Source organism: Euprymna scolopes, chromosome 9, assembly GCF_053919585.1.
Source record: "Euprymna scolopes isolate OS-2025 chromosome 9, ASM5391958v1, whole genome shotgun sequence".
NCBI classification, from domain to species: Eukaryota; Metazoa; Mollusca; class Cephalopoda; order Sepiida; family Sepiolidae; genus Euprymna; species Euprymna scolopes.
The window spans coordinates 153,248,319-153,274,253 of record NC_136490.1 but is presented as its reverse complement, the minus strand read 5'-3'; the positions used below and the strand labels follow the sequence as shown (position 1 = coordinate 153,274,253).

Below are 25,935 nucleotides of genomic sequence, written 5' to 3'. Positions count from 1 at the left end.
AAATGTTATGCGTTATATTTCAAACATCAGATTATTTTTAAATATGTAAACTTACGTAAATGAAGGGTATGAAACTTAAGAATTACAACAAACAGACAAAAATAAATTTCATTTAAAACAAGTGACGTCACTAACAGAAAACATGACGTTTGGAAAACTTAAGTATTTTTTCCCACCTATTTAAATATCAAAAAACACTTTTTGCTAAAGCTGACAAATCGTTCACAAATTTTGGATAAATTTAGTTTTTATTTTAAATTACATTTCTTGTTCGAGTGACACATTATTTCATTAAATTTTCCAGTTTAAGACGTTTTTTTATTTCTCTACCTTGACTTCGGGCCAAGATCACAGTGTAGTATTCTGATGCTACACTTTGTCTTTTCTGTCCTCTGTCAGTGAAGGAGAAATCCTTCATGACTGAGACAATTCTTTTGTTTGTTCCTATCCAGATTGCCCCTTTTTGGAAGCTGGATTTTTTTCACATTAAAAACCGACCTTGTGTCTAACTCTGTCCTTGTGAGGAGGCAAGTAAATAGGAACTTAACTAGAAACTGAGCACCTCCTACAAATATTTAAATATTGGTTTTGCATTATATTTTAATAATTGGGTAAATTAGTGTCTATTCGATTATAATCCACTAAAAAAAAATTGCAAAAAAGACGAAAAAAATATTGGTGGTGGGGGGAGGTACTGACGCACACATGAAGCAAAAATATCATATTTCACATTTTCGGTTTTTTAAAAACAAAACACTGTTTAATTCACCATTAAAAATAATGCAATGGATAAAAGTGCACACAAGTTACATACTTACAAAGTTTATTTTCTTATAAAATTTGACCAGAAATAATGCTGGACTGGTTCAGATTGGTTTAAATTATATATACAAAAAAAAGTAAATAAATAAAATAAAATTACCCCCCCCCCCAGCTTCATATGGTTAAACTAATCACACCTTTCTGCGGTCCTGACCTCTTTCTGCAGTCCTGTCCACTTCTCTTCCGCCATCTTGAATATACATTTGTTTTCTTTTTTTGAAAAGGGGAGGTACCTTTCTCCTGAAATTAATCAAAGTTCCATGCCACCAACGGACTTTATATACACCGGCCATACCAGCAACTTGGTTATAAAATAATTATACACCGAGGTGAGGAATGATAGATGAATAAACAGTCAGACATTTCTCTTCTCAAACATACCTGTCTACTTGTTTGTTTGTTTTTCTTTTCTTTACTCTCATGATTCCGGTCCTTTTCACATTGTTTTTCATTTTTAAAACTTCCATATATTCAAAACAAAAAAAATGTTTGTTTACAGTAATACTAAAGCTGATAGTAATGCTGCTGCTGCTGCTAGATAGTTTTTAGATACTTTTTTTAAAATAGAATGATTTTTTTCCAGGTATCATGATCTTAAACTGCTCAGTACCACAAGAAAAAGCAGGTTACAATTTTACTTTTAATGAATTAAAATTGGTTTTTAAATATGACGATTTTAGCAGAACCTCCTTGAAATTTGTGATTATCCAAAACATTTTATCGTCCATGTGTATTGCTAATAAAAATTAAAAATAAAAAAAAACAGTATCACAAAAATGTCATATAGCATCTGAACAAAGAGAATTAAGCCATCTGTTCTTTTTATCTATAAAAAAAAAAATCAACAGGCGCAGGATTTGCTAGTGATTGCTAAATTACTTGCTTTGCGTTGTATATTTTCTTGTAATATACCTTGTTGGGATGTTTTCGTTACAACAAAAACCAACACTATAATACACCACATAGTTACAATCTTGCAAGAGAACCGAGTTAAGAAAGGAAACTGGTGTTTTGTCACAATTTCATATTTCTTATCCTCCAAAGTCAGATTTGACTAATGCAGTCCGGTCGAAATTAGCATATTTTGACATCTAATCATATAACAGAATGTATATGATGGCAACAACAGTCAACATATGCAAATGACCGAGCCATGTGCAAGGTGATATCACAGTGAGGAAGAAAGAAAAAGATTATAAAAAAAGAAAACTGTAGACCCTTGAGGATAGAGAAGGGAGAAATAGACCTGTTAAACATATGACCCGAGAGCGACAGTGAAAGATGTGTCCTAAACATGGTTGGACAAAAACAGAGTACCATGTGTTTGACATGATAGAGTCTTGTTAAACATATTGGAGTACGAAAAGATTTTTGAACAAGAGTCACGGCGTTATTCTGGAAGTACCTGTAAATAAATGTCTGTTGTTTCCACTGAAAAAAGCGAGGCAAATTCTTTCCTTGTCTTTGTTTCTTTCAGTGAACTCTACATGTAAACGTAAGTAATGTTACGATCATTTTTGGGTGACATTTTTCCTTTTATATTCACAAATCCTTCGCCTCAGTTAAATATTCCGACTTGCATGCAAAAGTAACGGTGCGTATTCGAAATAGAAGCAAGCCAAAGCAGACAAATGAAATAAAGAAGGAACAAACAAAAATAAAAGAAATGATCTGCAATAAAATTGTGTCTGAGATGTGAATATTTGCTGATTACTCCATACTTTATAATAGACATAAGGGAAAAACAAATGTTCACATATCCAAGGCAATGGCATAAACCATAGAAAAATACCTTCAGTCTGTCATGGAATGGTGCCATAAATGGTTGGCAACATTTAATGCTACTAAGACTAAGCTTCTTTCCTATAACAAGTACAAAAAACATTCCCAACTAATGATTGTCATGACAACACTCAATTTGAGAAGCTATCTTTTAAACTCCTTGGTTCAACATTCATATTCAACATAAATTTGAACAAATACATTGAGGTCATTGTCAAGGCTGCTGCAAAGACAGTAGGCTCTTTTGACTATTCTAGATAATAACTCACACCAAAGAAAATACTATATCTTTACAAAGCCACAATTCATCCATGCACAAAATATTTTTGCCGCATCTCGGCTGGTGCATCTACCACAAGTCCCTCACTCTTAGACAGGGTCGAAAAAAAAGTCTCAAATCTAATAGGTCCTGCATTGTCAGTCAAGCTCCAACCTCTACCCCCATGGCTACAGTGCCGCATTTCTGTGCCTGTTTTACAAATACTTTAATGGAATGTGTTCTGATGAACTCATAGTACTTGTGCCCCCTCAATGTACATACAGCAATTAACTTGACAAGCAGAAAAATCCCACCCCTTCACTGTTGAAATCCATAGATGCCGGAAAGTCTTCTACTCTCATAGTTTTTCCCTCGGACTACTAGACTTTGAAATTCCCTCCCTATTTCCAGCTTCCCTAACTGTACTAATCTGCAGAAGTTTAAATGTAATGTGAACAGACATCTTGCTACTCAACTCCCCACAATCCCTTATTAAACACAATCCCAAATAGTAACCCCTTACAGTCCAAGTGGCAGTATGCCTTGTTTGGGGGTGAAAGCGAGTAAAAATAAAGAGCATATGATGTTGTTGCAAGTCTATTTTTAGACAGAAGTGTTTGCCACTATTCTTTCTGCCTTGATAGAGTTCAAAATAGACTTTGTAGCCTCGTAGGGGATGTCCTTTTCTCTTTTTTTTTTTTTTACATGGAGTTCACCACTTATCAAGGCCCAATGGCCACTCAGGGATAAGGGTTATTGTGTGTACAGTAATCAAAGGGATAGTGTAGCAATAGTATTAGAGAATTTGTAAAGTGTCATTACTTAGGGGGGGGGGCGGTTCATCAGGAATTTGTTTGTGTTGGACTTGAAGACATCCAGGTTGAATTCGGGAGGGAAACAGACAAGCGGAACAGAGTTCCACAGGCGTGCAGTTCTCAGAAAGAAGCTTTGTTCATGGTATCTACGTTTTGATTTAGGCACAGATAGGGAGTGGGGAAAATTATTGACGGTGGTTTCAGCTAGTCGGGTGTTTTTTGAAAAAGATTGGCGAGGGGGGACCAGAGAATGGAGCTCAGATGAGCACCTGCCATGGAAATAACGATAGAACAATGACAGACTCGCTACATCTCTTCTGTGGGAAAGAGGTTGCAGGGTAGAGAAAAGGACATCCCCCACCAAGCCACAGAGTCTATTTTGTACTCTGTCAAGGCAGGATAGGCTGTTTTTAGCAGCCCCCGCCCAGATGTGGCAGCAGTACTCCATCTTTGGACGTACTTGGCTCTTATATAGATAGAGAATTGCATCATTAGTGAGATATCTTCTGGAGCGGTAGAAGGATCCCACCATTTTCCCAGCAACCTTTACCACAGACTTGATGTATGTGTTCCATTTAAGATCAGGTGTAAAGGTCAAACCCAGGAGCTTATCAAAGCCTGAGGCCTCCCTTAGACGAGAGCCATCCATTTCAATTGACGCCAGATGGAGATCAGTGCATTTATGATGTAGAGATAGGAGCTTGGTCTTAGATGCATTAAAGGTAACCAGCCACCTCTTTCCCCACTGTACCACGCGCTCAAGATCAGAGGAGAGTGAATCAGAGAGAACATCATCATTTACATCCTTTGATGTGTTGCCATAAATGGTCGTGTCATGAGCATAGATGTCAACGAAAGATTTTATTATGTGTTTTGGGAGATCATTGAAGTAGATCAGGAAGAGAGTTAGGACCAGTATGGACCCCTGAGGGACTCCAGCATTAATACTGTGGGCCTCTGATTTCTGCCCATCAACCACTACTCTTATGAGCCTATCTGAGAGAAATGACTTAATGATAGAGAAAACATTTCCAGTTATACCGTAGCTGGAAATCTTGTGTAGTAGGCCTTTATGCCAAACCTTATCAAAGGCCTTTGATATGTTGAGAGCAATTGCCCTAGAAATTAAGCCTTTGTCAAGAGATTCACTAATCCTATGAGACATAACCGTTAGCACATCTGCTGTAGATCTAGCAGAGCGGAAACCATATTGCGTGCCGCTAAGAAGGTTATTTCTGCTGAGGTGGTTGACTACTTCTCTATTTATTGTGGATTCCAGCAACTTACTCATGACACACAGGAGACTTATTGGTCTGTACTGAGAGGGGGATGACTTATCTCCATAATTCTTAAATACAGGGCATACTGATGAGGTTTTCCAGAGTGTTGGGAAGCACTTCTCCTTAAGGCAACGCTTAAACAGTTTGGAAAGTATGGGGGCAAGTTTTGGTTGTAATTTTTTTAACGCTATAATTGGAATACCGTCGGGACCAGTTGCTTTACTGGAGTCAAGGTTCTTGATTAGCTTGGCAACCTCACGGACAGATATTTGTATGCTGCATAGCGTGTTGTCTGTTATAGGAGGGAATATAGGGAGTTGATGGCCTTCGTCACACAGGGTAGAATTTGCCGCAAAGTTTTTGGTAAATAGTTTGGCCTTGTCGGATGCTGTCGAGATGACCTCTGGTCAATTGATAATGGTTGGGATAGAGCGCACGTTTCTGTTCAGGATCCTATTTGCTATTTGCCAGAACTGGTGGGAACCAAGCCGCTGCTCAGCTACTTTGGACTTAACGGATTGCGCATATAGTTCTCTTGCATTTTTTATTACTCTTTTACAGTGGTTGCTGGCAGACCTGAAAGCAGCTTTAGTTTCAGTGGTAGCTATGGAAAAAGTGATTTCTGTGTGCGATGGCAGCAGCACATTCAGGGGAGAACCATGGCTGGCTGTTAGGTTTTTGTTGGAATTTTTTGGATGGTATGAATTGGTCTATGCCTACAAGTAACCATTCGGTCAGGTCTAATACTATAGAGGACACATCCTTTTTAAACATGGAATGGAGAGGGAGATCAGATATGAATGTACGGAAGCTATCCCAGTCCGCCATAGAGTATCGGTATATAGTACTGTGGAGAGGTACATCTGTAGGCTTATTATATTTCATTTTTATCTTAACTGATACGACGCAGTGGTCGGAGGATCCCAGAGGAGATAGAACGGAACACGAGCATAGTTCAGGGGATGTGGATACGAGGCTTGCGAACTGACCGGTACTATCAGGCACACGGGTGGGCTCGCGGACAATCTGAGTGAGGTCATAGGCAATGGCAAAATCATGACAGAAACTCCCCTCATCATCAGTCTGATTTGAGTGGGTCAGCCATTCCACATTATGGACATTGAAGTCACCGCAAATGTGAATGTTAGCTGAGGGATGAGCAGACAGGATGTGGTCAATTTTTTCTGATATACTCTTAAAGACAGTAACTCCACTGTTGTGGGGGCGATAGAGGGCAAATATAAATGTGGTGGTGTAAGCAAGTGCAACCCGGAAGCACATATAAGGTAGATTAGGGTCTTCTCTGGAGATATCCCTGCCACATGGGAAGCCATCTTTAATGTAGGCACATATTCCATGCCCGTGGCGATCTTGGGGGTCAGATTTAGATGTTAGGTCAGAGTACCCTTTAATTATGAACTCATCTAGGGAGGTGGTCGGCCCTATTCCAGTTTCGCTTAGGAAGAATATGTCAGGTTTCATCTCCTGTAATTGGGTTTCAACCTCTGGAAGGTTAGAACGTAGACCCCTGATGTTGGAGAAGGAGACATGGTAGTACGGGTCTACGTAAGAGGATGGGGTTCTAGGTTTATTCGTGTTTTCTTTTTTGAGATATTTCATGTTGAGGATTTTGGGGTTTGTGGAACAGGTCAGTATACTTGGTTAGAGCAGAGCAGAGAGGGAAAGTAAGAGAGGAAAGATGGGAAATTTTTTTTTTTTTGTAGCACATGATAAGGTAAAGCCGTAACAATTACCCACTAGTATGGCATCGAGAGGCCCCACCAGAGACTACTGCATGGTCCAGAATCCATTCACCAAATGGCAATACAGCAGCCCCAGTACTTTGCACCTGCTGATAGGACAGCCTCCTTAGTGGTTATTCCAAGGTTCGGGTCCCTGACTATCAGGCGGTTAACGTCAGCCCAGATGAAAACGTTTACCTCCAGCACCCTTACTAGTGACATGGCCGCAAGGATAGACATAGACAGAAAATTTCCGACATCTCAGACTACTGTTCACGAAGTACTACCAACCTGGGAAGCAACCTCTTTCTCACAAAAGAGATGTTGAGAGTTTGTCTATGCTTTATCGTTATTTTCATGGCAAGTGCTCGGCTGAGCTCCAATCTATAGTCCTCCCTCGCCAAACTTTCACAAGAAACACCCATCTAGCAGAAAACACTATCAATAATTCCCCCACTCTTTATCTGTGTCTAAACCTAAACATAGATTCCATGAACAAAGCTTCTTTCTTAGAACTGCACACCTGTGGAATTGTCTTCCGTTTTCCTTCTTTCCAGCTGACTACAATATGGTTGTCTTCAAGTCTAACATAACCAAGTTTTTGATGAGCCATTCCATATAAGTTAATAAATTTACCGAATTTCCATTACTAACAATTACTATATTGTCCAATTTCTACTGTACACTCTTTAACCCTTATCCTTGAGTGGTCTTTTGGCCTCGATAAGTAGTGATGCCTATGTAAAAAAAGAAAAAAAACATCAGTAATATACAAACGATTTAAAACAATTCAATCTTTTTAGTTGCTGACATAAGCATTTTGTGTTAAGTTTTGAAAAAAATTACTTTGTCCAAAGAAACAACACGAAAGTTGCAAATGTTCACTAAAATACTTTGTAATATTCTACATCAAATTTGATAATGTGAAAACGTAAAGCATGTTCATTTATCCTGACATAATGAAGACTGAAATGACTTTTACAATTACTAAACAGTATTTTCTGTTAAAATCACGTTTGTTAAATTAAAATAGTTAATTAAACATAAAAACCAGCACAAATTCTTAGATAACGCTTTTGCATCATTTGAGAAAACTATCCAAAATTATTATTTAAAATATATTTTTTAAGTGAATATTTTTAATTTAATGAGAAAAGTATGGTATTTGTATGATTAACTAAAATAATTGTGTCATTTTGATCATAAACTCAAAAATACTACTATTTTCACAACAAACTCCAAAATTGTGCCATTTTCATCACAAACTCAAAAATTCTGCCATTTTCACAATAAACTCCAAAATTGTGCCATTTTCACAACAAACTCCAAAATTCTGCCATTTTCACAACAAACTCCAAACTTCTGCCATTTTCACAACAAACTAAAAAAATTGTGCCATTTTCATCATAAACTCAACAATTGTGCCATTTTCATCACTAACTAAAACGTACTATTTTCATCATAAACTCCAAAAATTGTACCATTTTCATCATAAACTCCAAAATTGGATTATTTTCATCATAAACTCCAAAATTGGATTATTTTCATCATAAACTCCAAAATTGGATTATTTTCATCATAAACTCCAAAATTGGATTATTTTCATCATAAACTCCAAAATTGGATTATTTTCATCATAAACTCAAAAATTGTGCTATTCTCATAATAACCTTAAAATTATGCCATTTTGATAAACTCTGAAAATATGCTCGCTTTGATTGATATCACATAGGACATGGACATAATAGTCATGACCAGACTGTGGGCTCAGCATATCAGGTTTGAATTGTCAGATTTACTGGATTACTTTCACTTAAATCCTTAGGAAAGGTATTAATTTGTATATCTTGTTTTCAACTTTTAAATAAACTAGAAACAATTCCTGGTTTCACAACTCGTCTTGGGAAGAAAATCTTTAAAATAGCACAACTGCTTTGCCCAAAACTATTTCCAGTTATGCTGAACTTCTTCTATTTCAAATGTCAGTTCAAATATGCAATTAGGTATTGCAAAACCTTTGCTTCATTAGGCATGTTTACAGGGTGTATCCATTGTCTCTAAGAACTGAAAGAATTTTAATTTCAAGTAACAGAAAAAATATCAAAGAAATTAAAATTTTGATTTTTAAATAAATTCCCTCAAGGGACTGTAAAATTAAGAATAAAATATTTTTATAGAAATCTTTACTAAATCATTTGCCAAAACTTGTCCAAGCGTGTAATTAAAAAAAAAAAAAAGAACAGATTCAATCTACTCTGATATATGAATTTCTACTAATATACTTACCGATGTAATGGCCCAATCTGGTCCATAAACAAAAGAATGCTGACAATAAAGATCATCAAATTCAGGGAACTGTTTTGGAAAAAGAAAAGAAAAATGAGTTGAAAAGAAAAGTTTAATAAGTGTGTTTTTTGTCAGCAATGAACAAATGCAGTTTTCTCATTCGCCCTCTTTGTCTTTGTGTTGATGCAAGTAGATAATACATTATGTGTCAACATAGTATGTATGCACGGCTCACCTTCACCAAACCAAATGCCCTGTTCTACACTATTTCTACACAAGCAGCAAAAAAAGTTGGTAATAGTAATGATGACTATAAAATTTATTTTTTCCAAGTTTAAGTCTGGAAAAAGAAAGCGGGGCAACCTCCATTTTGAATCCGTGAAATTTTATAATGAAAACGGGTTCTTGGTTAATCAATATTTCACATAAATTGTTAACAGTGAAATGGGTTTTATTTTTTTTTTTTTGGGGGGGGGTATACTCATGATTCACAACTTATAAAGGTGAAAAGCCACTCAAGAATAAAGATTAGTGAGATTTTCAATTAACTGATGGAACAGTAAGATGCAAGGATTGACAACAAGAAGACATGACAGATATTTGTTGACAACCATGTCTGTAAGGAAATAACATGTTCCACATGTGGGAAATTTTTGGAAAGAAACTCATGAAAATTCTACTTGATTTTTGGCACACAAAACAAAAGAAAGTTAGCAAAACAATGTTTTTCAGTTAGGCAGAGCTTGAAGCTTAGTTGAGCACCTACGATGGAAATACTGTGTAGAGAAAGACTAGTAACATCACTTCTGTGAGAAAGGAGCTGTAGGGAAAAGAAGCGATCATCTCCCACTAGATTGCAAAGTCGATTTTGTACTTTTTCAAGGCAAGAAAGAGTGCTTCGAGACACAGCTTCCAAAAGATGACAACAGTACTCCTCCTTGGGCTGGATTTCACTCTTATGCATGTAGAGGATTGCGTCAGAAGTTTGGGTGGGTTATAAGCGGAAATTAAGGGAAATAACTCAATAAAGAGTAGGAGTTCTCTCCCCTGGGAAGACAGAACGAACCAAGATGACTGACTCACATTATCTATCTATATATCTGTAAAAGTGTGTGTGTGTGTGTGTGTGTGTGTGTGTGTGTGTGTGTGTGTGTGTGTGTGTGTGTGTGTGTGTGTGTGTGTGTTTTCCTATCAAAACACTCTGTCAATTTTCAGTCAACAGACTTGAGATTTGACATATGAGGTATTGAGATTTGGGAAAATCTTTTTAATCAGTTTTCGGCTAGAAATTTGGCTGTCAAGGGGTCAAAGTTCAATGATTTGACCTTTAAAAACTCTACTAAACTCCTCCATCTTGGGTCTAAAAACTTGAAATTTTAGATGTAGGTTACTTGGACATAGATCAAACTTTTTTAATTTGATTTGAGTTCGAAACAATAAATGTTAAAGAGTCAAAATTGGAGTCAAAGTTTTTAAAAATTTGACCTATGCAGCCTCTACTAAATTACTCAGCCAATTTTTGAGCTAAACATTTGAAATTTTAAAGAAAGTGTATTCAGACATAGGGTGAGCTTTTTAATCGGTTTTTGGCCAAAGATTTGGCTGTCAAGGGGTCAGAGTTCAAAAGATTTGACCTTTGCAGTCTCTAGCAAACTATTTAGGCAATTTTGGGTCTAAACAATTGAAATTTTACATAAAGGGTATTCCATCATGCAGCAAGCTTTTTAATAAGTTTTTGGGGGAAAATTTGGCTGCCAAAAGGTCAAAGTTGAAAGAGTTGACCTTTGCAGCCTCTACCAAACTCCTCTGTAGATGATTTTGTATTCTTGGAGGTATTTTTGTTTTTTTCATCATGGTTCCGTATGTGTGAAAAAAAAAAAATGTTGTTGACAAAGGGAGGTAATATTAATAAAGTTTGACAGGGAATTATCTCCCTTTTGCTGTTGAAAGGAAAGATTGTACAATTTTTGTTTTGCTTTATAATTAGTTTCCCATATACTGCTGATTTCTAAGCTCAGTTTGCTGAGTCTTTTCTTTAACATTGTACGTTATATATGCTATTATTTTACGTTATATATGCTATTATTTTATGTTATATATGCTATTATTTTATTTCCATCATATTTGTTTGGAACGCGTATTTCAATTGTTAACATTAATATCTCTGAAAACGATACACAAGCGAGGAAGCATCGTCGCGCCGCCAATTGGAAAACTTTTCACCAAGTGACCCCCCCTCCCCCTAAAGTAGCCTACCCAGTCCTCTACTGAATTAGATAGCATCTTGGTACCACAAATGCCATTTGACCTTTCGGGGCCAAGAGAAACGGCCACCCTGGTCTTTAGTCTCGAGTGTCCAAGAAAAGAAAACCAAAGATAAGTAAAATCTTTAACTGTTTAGCATGAAATTTAAAGCAAATATTCTTTACATTTCCAGGCATATTGTAACCGATAATTTTCTACATTTAAATAGACCATTTCGCAGTTTACAAAACCCATCTCACTTAAATAAGTCAATGCTATAGTAAAGATAAACTCGGTTAAAAAAAAAAAAGAAAAAAAAAGAAGAAATTATGCGTATTTATTTAGAGGATATGAAAACTTTATTTAAGTACGTTACTTAATATAAATCAGCCATCGCAAGGCGATTTTTTTTTTTTTTTTTTATGTTAATTTTCTCAATTAAAATAACGCTAATAAGATATCAGTGACCCTCCCCCCCTTACTTGTACACTGCCATTTCCTTTCCGGACACCTTTGCTCTTGATCCATCAGTTCATCAAAATACGAAAAATTAGATAAGCTGTTTTAAATTTCCTCTTTTGACAAAATTGCCAATCGAAATGCAGACGGGGTTTCCTTTACAATAGAGGATAGAACTGAAGCAGTATACTTATATGTACAATACGTGCGTACTAACTAAACCACCTTTGTTAACTATATATAATCGCCTATACTGAATCCTCATCAGCTCACAACCTCATGTATCCTCAGACTCTTAATGTATCAGACCTTATATCACCAAGACATCCTTCTGAATAGATACAAGAATTCTTCTGAGCAGCATAACATCCAGTGATCATATATCTGATCCTCATGAAATTGCTTATATCACTCTGAATATTACCTTAAATTTCCTTTCTATCCCTAAGCTAAGTAGAACACCTCATAATACTCTATTCAACTACTTTTAAAATTAGATACACCCAGTTGCAATATTAGAAGTGCTTCGTCCCTGACCTAGACTACGGACTTGTACAACAAACCATGAAACTATTGCACCTAAAATTCCTCTCAAAACTGAAAAATACTGCTGGTTGTATACTAAGTACCCCCTATAGATACTTTACCTCCAAGATGACTGCATCGTCTGTCTTGCATGACAAACCTTTTTATTTTTTACTTAAATTCTCTTTCTCCTGATCACTAACAAATCAAACTGCTCTATTTCCCAAGTTGCCACTAAACCTAATCCATTTCACGTAACTTAGAGAGGTCCTTGCTCTCCGCCCTTGACCCTAACAGACTCGAAAATCGATACCCATTAACAACCAAAATTTCCTAAGTATGCCCCTGATTAAAACTCCTAACCCATAACCAAGCTTCTAAGTAAATACTTACTAGCCATAGTCCTATACATTGACTTAAAGTAATCTATAATGAACAGCAACCATTAATATCTCTTTATTTAGGAGATAGTATTGCAATAATCATTACACAAACTAAACCGGTACTCATTGAAAAAAAACTTCCGGATATTAAGAGAAAGGCAAAGTCATTCTCCTTCGTTGTAGTCTAAAGGCAACTTACTCAAAGTGTCCAAAATTCCATGCATTCGTATACATTACTACTTATCCATCCATCTATATTTAACTATATTTACAACATATGCAATAACCTATATCTATCAGGTATAACTGTACTCCATATCAAATGTTCTCTCGTATCTATACTGAGCATATCTTATCTTTCAGTCTTACTAAATATTCGGTTTGGGCACCAAATCAGAATTTCTAATAATAAGTAAATCATACCCTAACACTTTATCCTTATCCTAAACCTACTAAACCATATCTAATCATCCATTCCTAAACTTACAAAACTATATCTAACCATACATTAACTCGTCTCTCCCAAATCCAATACTGTAGCAAATTTAGCTGCTTTCACAGCACGAATTTTACCTATACCCTCTCCCAGTAACAATGGAAATGGAAGCATAGTAATGCCTTTTTTAACCAGGTTACCTACTAAAACCAGCCCATATATCTATTTACCAAATTACACATGACTCAAAACTTACTGTTTTTACCCGTACTATATTTGCACTCGCATCTCATGCCCTGCTATCATCTAAAATATAGTTTGGGCACAACTCGTAGTTCAATTCTTAACACCTACTCACACTCTAATATTATACTAGACCCAAGCTCACATGAATAAAAAATAAATAAATAAATAAATAAAAATAAAAGGAAAAAATAAAATATATATATATACAAAAGAGAAAGCCTCAAACCACATTATCTCCTCCTAACAAGCCTCCTTACAATCATAGTTGCTTACACTGCATGAGCTCTACTCAACCTCTTTATCCAGTAACAATGAAATAACAATGTCCCTAATCCACTTTGAGGAGTGTAACTATTTTAGCAGATATAACCTCTACAAACTAACCCAATAACATTAACTAACCACGCGGGGTCGCAGAAATACCTGGATTAGAACCCAGGCGTGGAGCAAACCCTCTCAGTGGTGACGGACCCAGTAGATCTTTCCAGATCATCCGTCTAGGAGAAGGAAAACTCTGAAACCAAACCAAAGAGGAGGGAGGCCTCTTCAGTCTTGGATGACAACCTTCCTAGAGCTGGTGACTCAATCAAATTACCGGTTTGCAAACCTAAAATGCTTAAGGAGTAGATAGGTCCTGCCTATCGCCCGGCTTCCATACTCCTTCTTTGCCTATTAGTCAGGCGCAGAGATACTATCATAGTGATTCGACAGAAACACCCAGTGGTAGATCTTGTTTCTTGTCTAGGGCAATGAACGCCGTTTCCCCACTCCCGACACACCCCACCCCTAAAGCTGGGCACTTGAGAATGCTTGAGTACCACATATGCCTGAGCAATTAGATTGGGTTGACCTTCCTCCGATGGGTTGAGGGTACCGGATTGACAGTTACTGGCTGCTGTTTCCGACTGGTAGTACAGGAGCCCTAACTCTTTGGTAGCGCTTAGAGCGGCTGCTCCATCAACAGTTGAATAATATCGGGATGTTTGCAGTGCCATGGCGCGCATGGAAAGGGACCCTGCACTCATCCCCGGTGGGCTTTCCTGAGGCCACAGTCCTAGTTGATGGAGGGTCAGCTGATGGTCTACTTGTGATGCATGTGTGATATTCTGCATAACCTCCTGTTCGGCTTCCCCTAACCCAACTGAAACTCGTTAAAAAAAACATGATGACAGTACAATCTAAAAATAAGCTTAAACCAGGCTTAGGGTCAAACAAATCCAACTTGCCTCCTCCCTTAAGGCTTGCATTCACAAATATCCGTGGGCTTAGAACTAATTTAGCTGATGTTGAAGCATTTCTCCTAACAAATACCCCGGATATCTTAGCACTAAGTGAGACTAACCTACACTCCTCCATCCCCTCTAACTACTTTAACATGCCTGGATATCTCCCACTCTGCCGTAAGGACTCTGACAGACATATGCACGGACTTGGAGTTTACATTCGTGATACCCTTCCCTTGACTAGAGAAACAAACCTAGAAACGGATGATCAAGCCTTTATGTGCTTTAGACTAATCATGCAACACAACATTAGCTACTTTTACTTTCTCTACCGCTCTCCCTCGACCCAAGACTGCACCATAATAAACAAAGTATCTGACAGCATAGACACAGCACTCTCCTTCGACACTAGCGCCCAAGTACATGTATTTGGCGACTTTAATGTCCATCACAAAAACTGGCTTGGATTCTCTACTTACACAGATGCAGCAGGCAGCGCAACTCATAGCTTCTCTGTATCTCACTCCCTAGCGCAAATTGTTACTTTTCCAACCCGCTTCCCTGATCAGGAAGAACAACACGCATCACTATTAGATCTGTTTTTGACCACAGTTCCTGATGATTGTGTAACGAAAGCCGACAGCCCACTTGGGAACGCTGATCATGCGGTGATAATGGTTGAAATCGCCCTAAACTCTAGACCCAAAACTGAAGAGCCAGTGCTCAAAACAACGAGATACTATAAAAAGGCTGACTGAGAAGCTATCAGAGATCTTATTAGAGACGCCCCATGGGGAAATATTTTTTCTCTTCCTGCGGAACAGTGTGCAACCGAGACCACTGAATGGTTCAAAACTGCAATCGAAGCGCATGTTCCCATGCGGAAATTCTATAGCAAGCCCCACTCTCCCCAATGGTTTACTTCGACTTGCGCAACTGCCATTGCTCAAAGGCAGCATGCATTCCGCAGGTTTAATCGACATAAGTCCAGTTCAAACAGACAGAAGTACATAGAAGCTAGAAGTAACGTTAAGAAAGAAATAGCGACAGCTAAGAGGGAATTTACGGAAACCACGAAAAAACGCATCGAAGCACAAAAACTAGGAACTCGTGACTTCTGGAAAATCTACAACAGTGTAGTAAATAATGGGCAATCAACAATTCCCCCACTAACCAACAATCACGAGGTTCTTTGCTCAGCAACCAAGAAGGCTAACATGCTTGCCAGTCGGTTTGCCTCAAACTCCACACTGGACCCTCTAAACCACCCCCTAGCTCAATTTCCTATGCGGACAGACGCCACGCTAGACAACCTGGAAATCACCCCTGCTCAGGTGCATGCTATCATAAAAAACCTTGACACTTCCAAAGCATGTGGACCCGACCTCATCCCAGCTGTGCTATTAAAAAAGTGCTCGGCCGAAGTAGCTCCAGTTCTCTCCAAACTCTACAACAAATGCCTTAATGAATCTTGCTTTCCGAGCTGTTGGAAAACTGCTTCTGTAGTACCAGTATTCAAGAATTCTGGCGAAAGAACTGACCCATTAAATTATCGCCCTATTAGCCTCCTCCCACTTTTTGCCAAAATATTTGAGACCTTAATTAACCATGCTCTAGTCCAGCACCTTACAGATGCTAAACTTCTGACCGACCGTCAATATGGATTTAGACAAGCCCGTTCCACGGCAGACATCCTCACTGTAATCTCTGAACGCATATACCATTCACTGGACAAAGCGGGAGAGGGAAGAGCGGTAGCTCTAGATATATCTAAGGCTTTTGACAGGGTATGGCATGAGGGTCTCCTCAGGAAGATTAGATCTTACGGTATCACTGGTAGAATACTTAACATAATTAAATCCTTCTTAGATAAGAGAAAAATCCAGGTTGTCCTCGACGGTCGTACATCTAAACAATATGATATAAATGCGGGAGTGCCCCAAGGATCTATCCTGGGACCTCTGCTGTTCCTGATATTCATAAATGACCTCCCCGACAAGATTACCTCTGAGATGGGGATATATGCTGATGACACCACACTCTATAGCAGGCACGACAGGAAAACAAACGAACATATATCGAAAGTAATGGCAGAAACACTAGAGGATGACCTCCAATCAGTAGTGGAATGGGGACAAAAATGGATGGTCACGTTCAATGCCACCAAGACAAAACTGGTTTCATTCAATAATTACAAGAAACCTTCTCTACCACCTATAGCAATGGCCAACGACTCTTTATCTGAGAGTACGTCTCTCAAGCTCCTTGGCCTAACGTTCACTGGAAACATGAGTTGGAACAGTTACATCGAGGGCATTGCCAGGGCCGCTGCAAGGAAGGTGGGCTCTCTCTACCGTGCTAGAAAACTTTTAACACCCGAAAGTATCCTGTACCTCTATAAGGCCACTATTCGCCCATGTATGGAGTATTGCTGTCATATTTGGGCCGGTGCATCGGCTACTAGTCTCTCGCTCCTTGACAGGGTTCAAAAGAGAGTCGCAAATCTGATAGGCCCTAAACTGGCATCAAAACTCCAGCCTCTGTCCCATCGTCGAAACGTTGCATCCCTCTGCCTGTTCTACAAGTATTATAATGGTGAATGCTCTGAAGAACTGCAAGCACTTATGCCCCCACGACGTGAACACCCTCGACAGACCCGACAAGCTGCAAAATCCCACCCCCACACTGTAGAGATCCCTAGATGTAAAAGATCCTTCTACTCCAGTAGTTTCTTCCCCAGAACTGCTAGACTTTGGAATTCCATTCCGGGTCACTGCTTCCCCAACTGTACTGACATGCATAAGTTCAAGTGCAACGTGAACCAACATCTCGCTGCCCTAATCCCTACATAGTACCCCAGTAGATGTTTCCCCTGATAGTAGCCCCCTACACCAAAGTGGCAATGTGCCTTGTTTGGAGTGAAAATGTAATAAAAAAAAAAAAAAAAAAAAATATGCTGCTTCTTGCATCCTTGTCAATTATTTTAATCTCGTTCCATAAAAGGAAGTGTGTTCCTTTTTGTTTCCATATGTGATCAGCTCGTCCCAACTTTTTCTTTCCAGTAACTTTTCTCTTTTTTTTTTCCAAGATGGAGACCAACATGCCTGATAAAGGTCAGAGGCTACACCGACCAAAATGTTGCACAAATAACACTCAAGATGAGAACAATTGTTCGATCAATATAAATAATACAAACAATGAGCCCTCATCTAAAAAATTCAGAACTAAACAATAACTTGTTTGAAAGTAATGTTCCATTTCACTCGTAATAATTTACGTGACTGAAATAAAAATTCATTGCAGTTACTTTTAGAATTCAACCTAATTAAAAAAAACAAAAATACAGAAAAAATTAAATGGAAAAAATGGAATGAAAATTTCATATTCTAAAAATCATGTAAATTAATAAAGTAGTTTTATTTTTGGTACTCATGCAGAAAAGATACTGTGCAAAATAACATTATTTAGAAATCCATTCTTAACATGGAGAGGGGTGTTTGGTAACTATTCTGTACTTTCACCTAACAATTTAATAAACCAAAAATACAAGACTTGAATTTAACATGAAAATACTATTTTTAAAGGTAGCATGATACCTTCTTCACATAAGTACTTCATTTTTAACTAAGAAAATTAAATTTTACGAGTATCTGAGAAGTAACTGTTTCGCTCACTATTATGATAAAATGTCAAGAATTGATGGGAGATAACTAAACAATAATTTATAGTAGATTTATGTTATAATGGCCATTAATCACTTAAAAATGATTTTTTTTTAGCAAAATAAAACTACTTGATCAATTTATGTGATGTTTTGGGATATGATATTTCTGTTCCGTGACGGCTATGTAAAGATTTTTCGGTGTTTATTCAGATTCGTGTTGTGTAGCTGGGGGCATATTAAGGAGATGACGGGGAGTTCATATTGGGGCACATATACCACGATGACATGTATAACAGAATACAAAGATAGTGATGATGAGGGAGAGAAGACATTTATATATCAGTTCTTATAACACATCTTGTATGAAAGGGAGACAATTCTTGTGATAGAGGAGATGAGATACATAACTTGGAAGGGTTTACAATGTTCATTATAATTGATGATAAAACACAATTACCTTTCGTTCGTGATGAAGGATGTGACACAAGACAACTGTTACAAATAATGATGACTTCTTTATTCATTCGATCAACCGGTCGATTGATGTCAGGAATTCAAATTTGGATCTACATAGTCTAAAAGTTTTCCTTTTGCTTCCGAGGGATTAACTGACCAACTCTCTGGCTCTCTTGCTGACTGACTTCTGACTAACTAAAATCCAAACCCATAATATGCAAAAATGCCTTTTGTCTATGACGTCAGAAGTGTGTTTTCAAACATGACTAAATTTTATACATGACACGTTTGTCCAAAACACACTTTTGTCAAACAAAAGAATCCTCAATTCTAATCAAACCTATTTTTAAACAATATAATTTAATTTGCATTATTCATTGTTTTACTGACATATTTAATATTCAGATTTCTAAAAGAATTAACAATAGACTTAATTTCTAACATTCTATTTCTTAACTTTGCCTACAGGGTTCGATTCTAGGCTTATCCTAATCTCATTTTCACTTTTCTAATGTTCTTCTTATTTACATGGAAAGGGGACAGCCTTTTTTCCATGGAAGATTTGCGCTTATGGTGGCAATTAAAAGTAAAGAAAATACAGAAAAATCTGTATGATGTATGTAGCAATGATGGAACAAAGATAAAATATTTGAAAAATCACGTGATTTGATCAAGTAATTTTCTTTTTATTAAAAAAAATCAAATTTTACTCCAGGTTGCTGCGAGTGAAAAAGCACTGGCCACTAAGGAATTAAAGGCAGACAACCGACTTTAATTTCAAGTTTGTCTTTTTTTTTGTTGATAATGTCAGAAAGACAACCAAAATGTGTAATCCCGATAAATAGTGTTTGCAGGTTATAATTTTTTTTTTTTTCATGGAAGTCACCACTTATCAAAGCCCAGAAGCCACTCAGGGATAAGGATAAAATGAGAAAAATAAGCCATTAAAAATGTTTCTTATCTTAAACATTATTACATGAGGAGTCATTTTGTGTAAAAAGTTAATTAATTTTACATACCGAAACTTAAGAAATGCACGATTAAATATGTGTAAACATTCAATGAATAAAAAGTCAACATGGCTGCCACTTGCAATTTCGTAGACCAAGAAGCAGCCTTGACCTTCAGAGAGAGCGAATGGTACAAACAAATTCAGCAAAATCCTTTGCTGCATTGCGTGAATTTATTCTTCATAAATTATTTTTCATTTCAAATTAAAACTAAATTTGGTGTTTATGCACTTTTGTTACTGTGCTATTTTTTTAAATATTTTTTTAAGTTTAATTCAAGTTTTATGATATCTTTTTTATTAAATTGTTAAGTGAAAGTAAAGAATAATTACAAAACAGCCCCCTCCTATATTAAGAATGTCTAAATAATAACCTTATTATTTCAGCTCAGTAACCAAAATGCAAAAGGACCCTAAATTTTTTATAAAAATAAAAGTTGTTTAAAAGTTGCTTAAATTATTTGTCATTCTAAAGCATAGAAGAAAAAAAAATAATTTAAAATAAAAATTGTTTATAATTTGTTTAAATTATTTTTCATGTTTTTTTTTGTTGCATTTATTCTATATAACTAAAAATAAAAGTTGTTTTAATTGTCATGAAATGTACACAAAGCAGCAAAGAATTTTGCCAAATTTATTTGTGTCACTCTCTCTCTCTCTCCACATAAATTTATAAAAATACAAACTAAACAGATTTGCTGAAGTCCCATCAATTCATTCTGTTTCACTCGATCTTGTATTTTGATCGCAAAGTCAAGACTGCTTTTTGATCTACGAAATTGCAAATGGCAGCCATGTTGATTTTTTATTGATTCAATGTTTACACATTTTAATTGTGTGTTGGCTGAGTTTTGATGGTTAAAATTAATTAACTTTTTACACAAAATGACTCCTGAAACATTTTGAACACCATATTTTTCTCATATTACCGACAAATCCCAATACATTCGATTTCAAAGCAAACAACAATTTATTGACACAAAGTGTATTTTTTTTGTTGTTTTTTATTTTTCAGAAAATAAAATTTTTGCATAACGGAAAAAGAAGCGTCCCAGTGCAAGTAAAAGCTGGTGTAATGTGAAAATCTCACATTGGCCTAAAAATGTTCTGCCATTAAACAACGACGAGACCCGGTTTCATGTTTTAGTTTTAATAATGGAAAGAGTTTTATCAAATTTTCATTTTTAGAAAATATATTTTACAAAAATAAGTAATACTTGATTATTTTTTTGCATATTCAAAATCTGAAGCAAAATGTAGTAGGCAAAACAAAAAAAAAAAATCAGGAACACAGATAGGAAATAGTCAATATTGCCCACCTCTAGAAGAGAGGGGTTTCTTGTCTGTAATAACCGTGGAAAAAGAAGAAGACAAAAAAAATCAGAAAGAAAAAAAAACTCGCTTCTCGCAGACACATGGTTCGTCACAAAAAACAATCCAATCGCCAGAACCACCTACACACGATCTGCAGGATGCCCCCTGACTGCTTTCCAGTGACCTGCCTTTATAGCAGCCGGAATTATGTATTTGCTAAATCACACAAGAGCAGACAGATTCTACGATAATTGCATGGAGTAAATGCTAAAAAAAAACCATGGACGCCATCTTGGAACTCTCTCTTCCGCTCTGGCCGAAACACAACAGACGTATCCGAGGTAAGCTCTCTATTTCCCCTCAATTCGGTTATTGCTAATTCTGCTACAAAATCAAATGAATATTTACTGATTTCTGTACATGTACACATTTAAAAAAATATATATTTTACAAAAATAAGCAATAAAAATATTCAAACAGTGAAAAAAATGTTAAACATAAAATATTCTAGTTATTAACTTGTTTTTGTAAAATATATGATATCTTTTTATGACCTGCTACTGCATAGTATAAAAATCCTTAATTTCCCGAAGGTGGGAGTATTTATTCCGAAAGCCGTTCTTAACATGGGGAGGTTGGTGATGTTTATACTATGCTGGGACAGATCGTAAAAAAATAAAAAAATACTAAGGTAAATATTACCTTATGCTACAACAGAACACCGACCACTCTAATTTGTTTTTTTAGAGGTATTCGAGGTTGCTGACAATGAATCTGATAATCCAACCTGGACCCTGGGACTATTTTGCGTTATTTCACTGCATTCGTTAATGCTACGTTAGTGTTTTATTACATGAGGCGTTTGTGTGTGCATGCGTGTAGTAAAGTGACATATCACATCGTGAATAAATCTTTAGAAGACATTTGAAATAACAAGTTTTCAAAACAAAAAAATGTGGTTCATTTTTTTGTGTTGTTACATAGTTTTTTATGCTTTTTTAATTCATCTAAAAACATTAAGTTTTCATGAGCGGTTTACAAAAACATATTTTTATGTTTTTCATTTTTTCTGGGGGGAGGTATTCAATTATAGAACTTATGTAGTTTAACAGGTGTTTCTTCAGTTTAATTAACCGTTTTTCCGTAAGTAATACGCCAAAATTTACCGAGTAGAATACCATTTAAAATTTTACAGAAATTCTGTGTTTACATTTGGGGGAGGAGGGTGGGTGTATTGTGGCGGCTGCGAGTGCCACAACATATCCGCCCCCGCTCCTCACCCAATGTAAGCACAGAATTTCTGCAAAATATTAAACATTATTCTACTTGGTAAATATCAGCGCGTTACTTACGGAAAAACGGTTAATTAAACTGCAGAAGCACCTGTTAAACTACACATTCTATAATTGAATTCCCTTCCATCAAAAAAGAAAAGCTTGAAAAACATAAAAATATGTTTTTGTAAACTGCTTGTGAAAACCTACTGACAGTATTATTTTATGTGAAAACCTACTGACAGTATTATTTTATGTGAAAACCTACTGACAGTATTATTTTATGTGAAAACTATTTTTTTTTATGAAAACTATTTTTTTTTATGAAAACTATTTTTTTTTTAAGTTCATGAAAAGTATTTGTTCTAATTACCATTAAATGAGGTGAAAACTTTTTATTTTATGAAAACTATTTCTTTAAAATGTCCGCCATGTATTCATGCGCCTTGTGAAATGTCACGCGCACATGCGAACGTACATTTCAGTAAGAAACTGATCGCACGTAGCGTAAACGAAGGCGGTGAAAGTAGTCCCAGGTTCCAGGGGTTCATACCATGCAAATGGTAAATTTGCGACGGGTTTAATTATCAGATTCATTGTCAGCGACATCGAATATACCTAGAAAACCAAAGGGTTAACCTGTACAATAGGGTCCCGACGTCCCGCCTCATTCTGAATTCGGGGAAAAGCCGTCTGACATAAGCGGTGTCGAGGCAGAAAATTACCCTAACCCTAAAACCCCTTCAGCATGGATTTGACAAGCAGGAGCAAATTTTGGAGTTGTTACAATGAGGCAAAAATTTTCTTATGAGAAAATAACATCTTACTAAAAGAAGGAACAAAAATTATTGTTGGAGGTGCCCTTCACATGAAGAAATTATTAGCAAACCCAAACAAAATTAAGGGGCCCCGGAATAATTGTGGAGATAGATGAAAGTCAATGTCGTAACAAAAAAAAAATACAACCGAGGGCGCAATGATACGACAGAGGTTTTTATTTTTTTTTTAATTCTAATTATTTGAACTGTTGAATTAAAAAAAATTCGGTATACCAAAAATTCTAATTATTTGTGGAATTTATAAGGGAGTAAAAATACTAATTTTTTTAACTGTTTATTTGTTTTTTTCAATTCTAATTACTTGAACTGTGAAAATGAATTAAAAAATTCTAATTATTTAAACTGTGTTTTTTTTTTTTCTTCTTCTTAAGTTAACAACTCGGCACTTTATTGAAGGGGTAATTTTTCGCCTCGACACCGCTCACGTCAGACAATTTTTTTTCCCCAAACTCAAAACGAGGTGGGACATCGGGACCCTATCCGTACAGGTTAACCCACTAAAGGAAAGAATTTTGGCATGCGTGGCCTTGTTTTGTTTTTGTTTTTATTTTGGCTTGAACTTTATGCTTTTCGGATTATTTTATTATTGTTTTTGGGAGAGGGGGCGGAGATTATAGTTACAGGAAATTATTAATAGGAAAATTAGTGCAAAACCAGATTAGCAGCAGCACTTGTGGCGATAAACAAATATTCAGATGAAAGCTCCCGCTGCGGCTGCGTACAACATCGGAGCCGATGCGTAATTCGTTGTAGGGGCCTCACTCGTGTACATCTGCCATTTTGGCAATTTCTTGATTTAAAAATTATTAAATATTATTAATATGGGTTTGTTTTAATAACTCCAGACCGGTAACTGCGATATTTTTTGTTTAATTTTATTTGCAATTTGAAAGTTTGTTTTTGTTTATTTCGTTTTAAAACATTTGTTCAAAAAATGTGTCGTTTTTTATTTAATGTTGATTTGAATGCGTTTCCGCCGTTTCACATGTAAATAAATGGCATTGTTTATACTTACCTCCGCCGATTCAATTTGCCCACCAACATTCAACAAGAAAACACTTGCCGACGACGCCATCTTTCCTCCAATCACTAAGGTTACGCAGTACAAAACAGTAAACAAACTTTTTTCGACAAAAAACTCTGGGGTTTTTTTAGTTTTAAACAATTAATAATTATATCAAAACTGATATAAATGACTTTTTGGACATTATTAGTTAAAAATACTTTGTCAATTTCCAAAGGAATTTTTTAAAGGATTTTCGTCAACTCAAAGAAAATGCGCTCTAATTGGTTTTAGTTAAATTCGTATTAAATTGCGCGCCAAAATAGATTTTATAATTCTGTGCTTGTAACGTGATAATTAACTGAAATTGTTAATTATATAATTAAATTTGGTGTACACGTCTATAATTCAACCTTAATAAAAAAAAATAAATAAACACAGACAAAATCTTTACGAGGTTCGTACTCGTCACAGATTCCAAAAGCACTTAAATTAATCATATAGGTTTTTTTTATAAAGAAAATCATCTTTTAAACGATTTTAAGCAATTAATGTGAAATCGTTAGCAAGTTGATCTCGCGGGTTTGAATTATTGTGCATCTATCTGCCCTTGTTTTTTTTTTTTTGTGTTTTTTCAAAATGTCAACCGAGACAGTCCCTTTTAGCTTACTCATCAAATTTGATTTTCTTAGTTAAAAATAAAACTGCTTGATCAATTGTTGTTTTTTGTTAAATTTTTAATGAGATTGAAACTGGACAAGAACCAAATTTGATATAATAGGATGCAAATTGGGAGGTCACCAATCTATAGGATGTGGCTTTGAATTCACGGCAAATTCACTAATTTATAGGATCGATTTTCCGAATGGCATTTTAGCTGGGCCATCAATGGTAAATTTAACAAGGTCGTCAATTCCTAGAATTATCAACTTACATCCCATAATAAAAACATAAAAATAAATTCAAGAAAAGATGGCACTCGACAAAGAACACGAAATCGTTGCATTAACACGAAATAAACAACATTTATTTACGTGTTAAGAATATTAGTTTAAATTGTTCCAACATAAGTGTTTTCCTGTGTGGAAGGAATGTTCATGATGAAGGATTACTGAAGTGAGGATTTTGTGAGTATGGCACGAGGCTTGAAATTACTGATTTTTTATAAGAGTGTTGTACGAGGGCTGAAAGTCCATGTGGCTATATTTTAAAAAAAAACAGTCCATAAATCATATAAGCGAATATGTGTGTGTGTGTGAGAGAGAGTGTGTGTGTGTGTGTGTGTGTGTGTGTGTGTGTGTGTGTGTGTGAGTTTGTATCATAAGAACAGTAGTTTGAAATAAGAATATTCAAAAAGAGGTTTGGGTCCCTGCTACATGTGATAAATTTCCACGCTGGGCATTTAAGTTCATTTGCATCATGCGTAAAATCATGACGGGGGTTTTTACATCTCCCACGTGTTGAACTTGAGAAATCGAAAAGAAAACTGATTTGATTTGGGCAGTTAAATCTTTGTATACAGGCTTTTTCAAATGTTTCAGCCTGTTTATTGTATTCATACACGAGGGAGCGTAACATAGCTGCTTTTCATTTATGTGTGCAGTGATCGCATCACATCGTCATGTTCCTACGCATTTTTCATATGCGTGGGAGTTTCAAAGCAGTGATTACTGTGAAATGTTCCTGACGGGCATTTATTCCAACTGGGAATAGCGGTTGCAACAGTACTTTGACTGCCGACATTGGTTGACTAAAATTCGGAAACAAATGTTGTAGAGAAAGGATGGGGCATATCAGTTGGGTGTCGATCAACAATGTCTGCAGTTTTATAGAGTTATGTTGCGGGCCAGGATATAACTATCCTAACTCGCTAC

The 25,935-nt window shown here is 36.2% G+C and overlaps 1 protein-coding gene across 1 annotated transcript in view; it reads right to left on the bottom strand.

Moving 5' to 3' along the window:
• Positions 1-24,352, bottom strand: part of LOC145284940 (B9 domain-containing protein 1-like) — a 62,149-nt gene extending 37,797 nt beyond the window's left edge. Inside the window, exons 1-2 of the mRNA XM_080134036.1 lie at positions 24,074-24,352; positions 8,987-9,055 (exon numbers count right to left, since the gene is read on the bottom strand). Coding sequence (XP_079990162.1) covers positions 8,987-9,055; positions 24,074-24,133 — 129 coding nt within the window. The 5' untranslated portion in view covers positions 24,134-24,352. The remainder of the gene's footprint in view (positions 1-8,986; positions 9,056-24,073) is intronic.
• Positions 24,353-25,935: the final 1,583 nt, after the last annotated feature.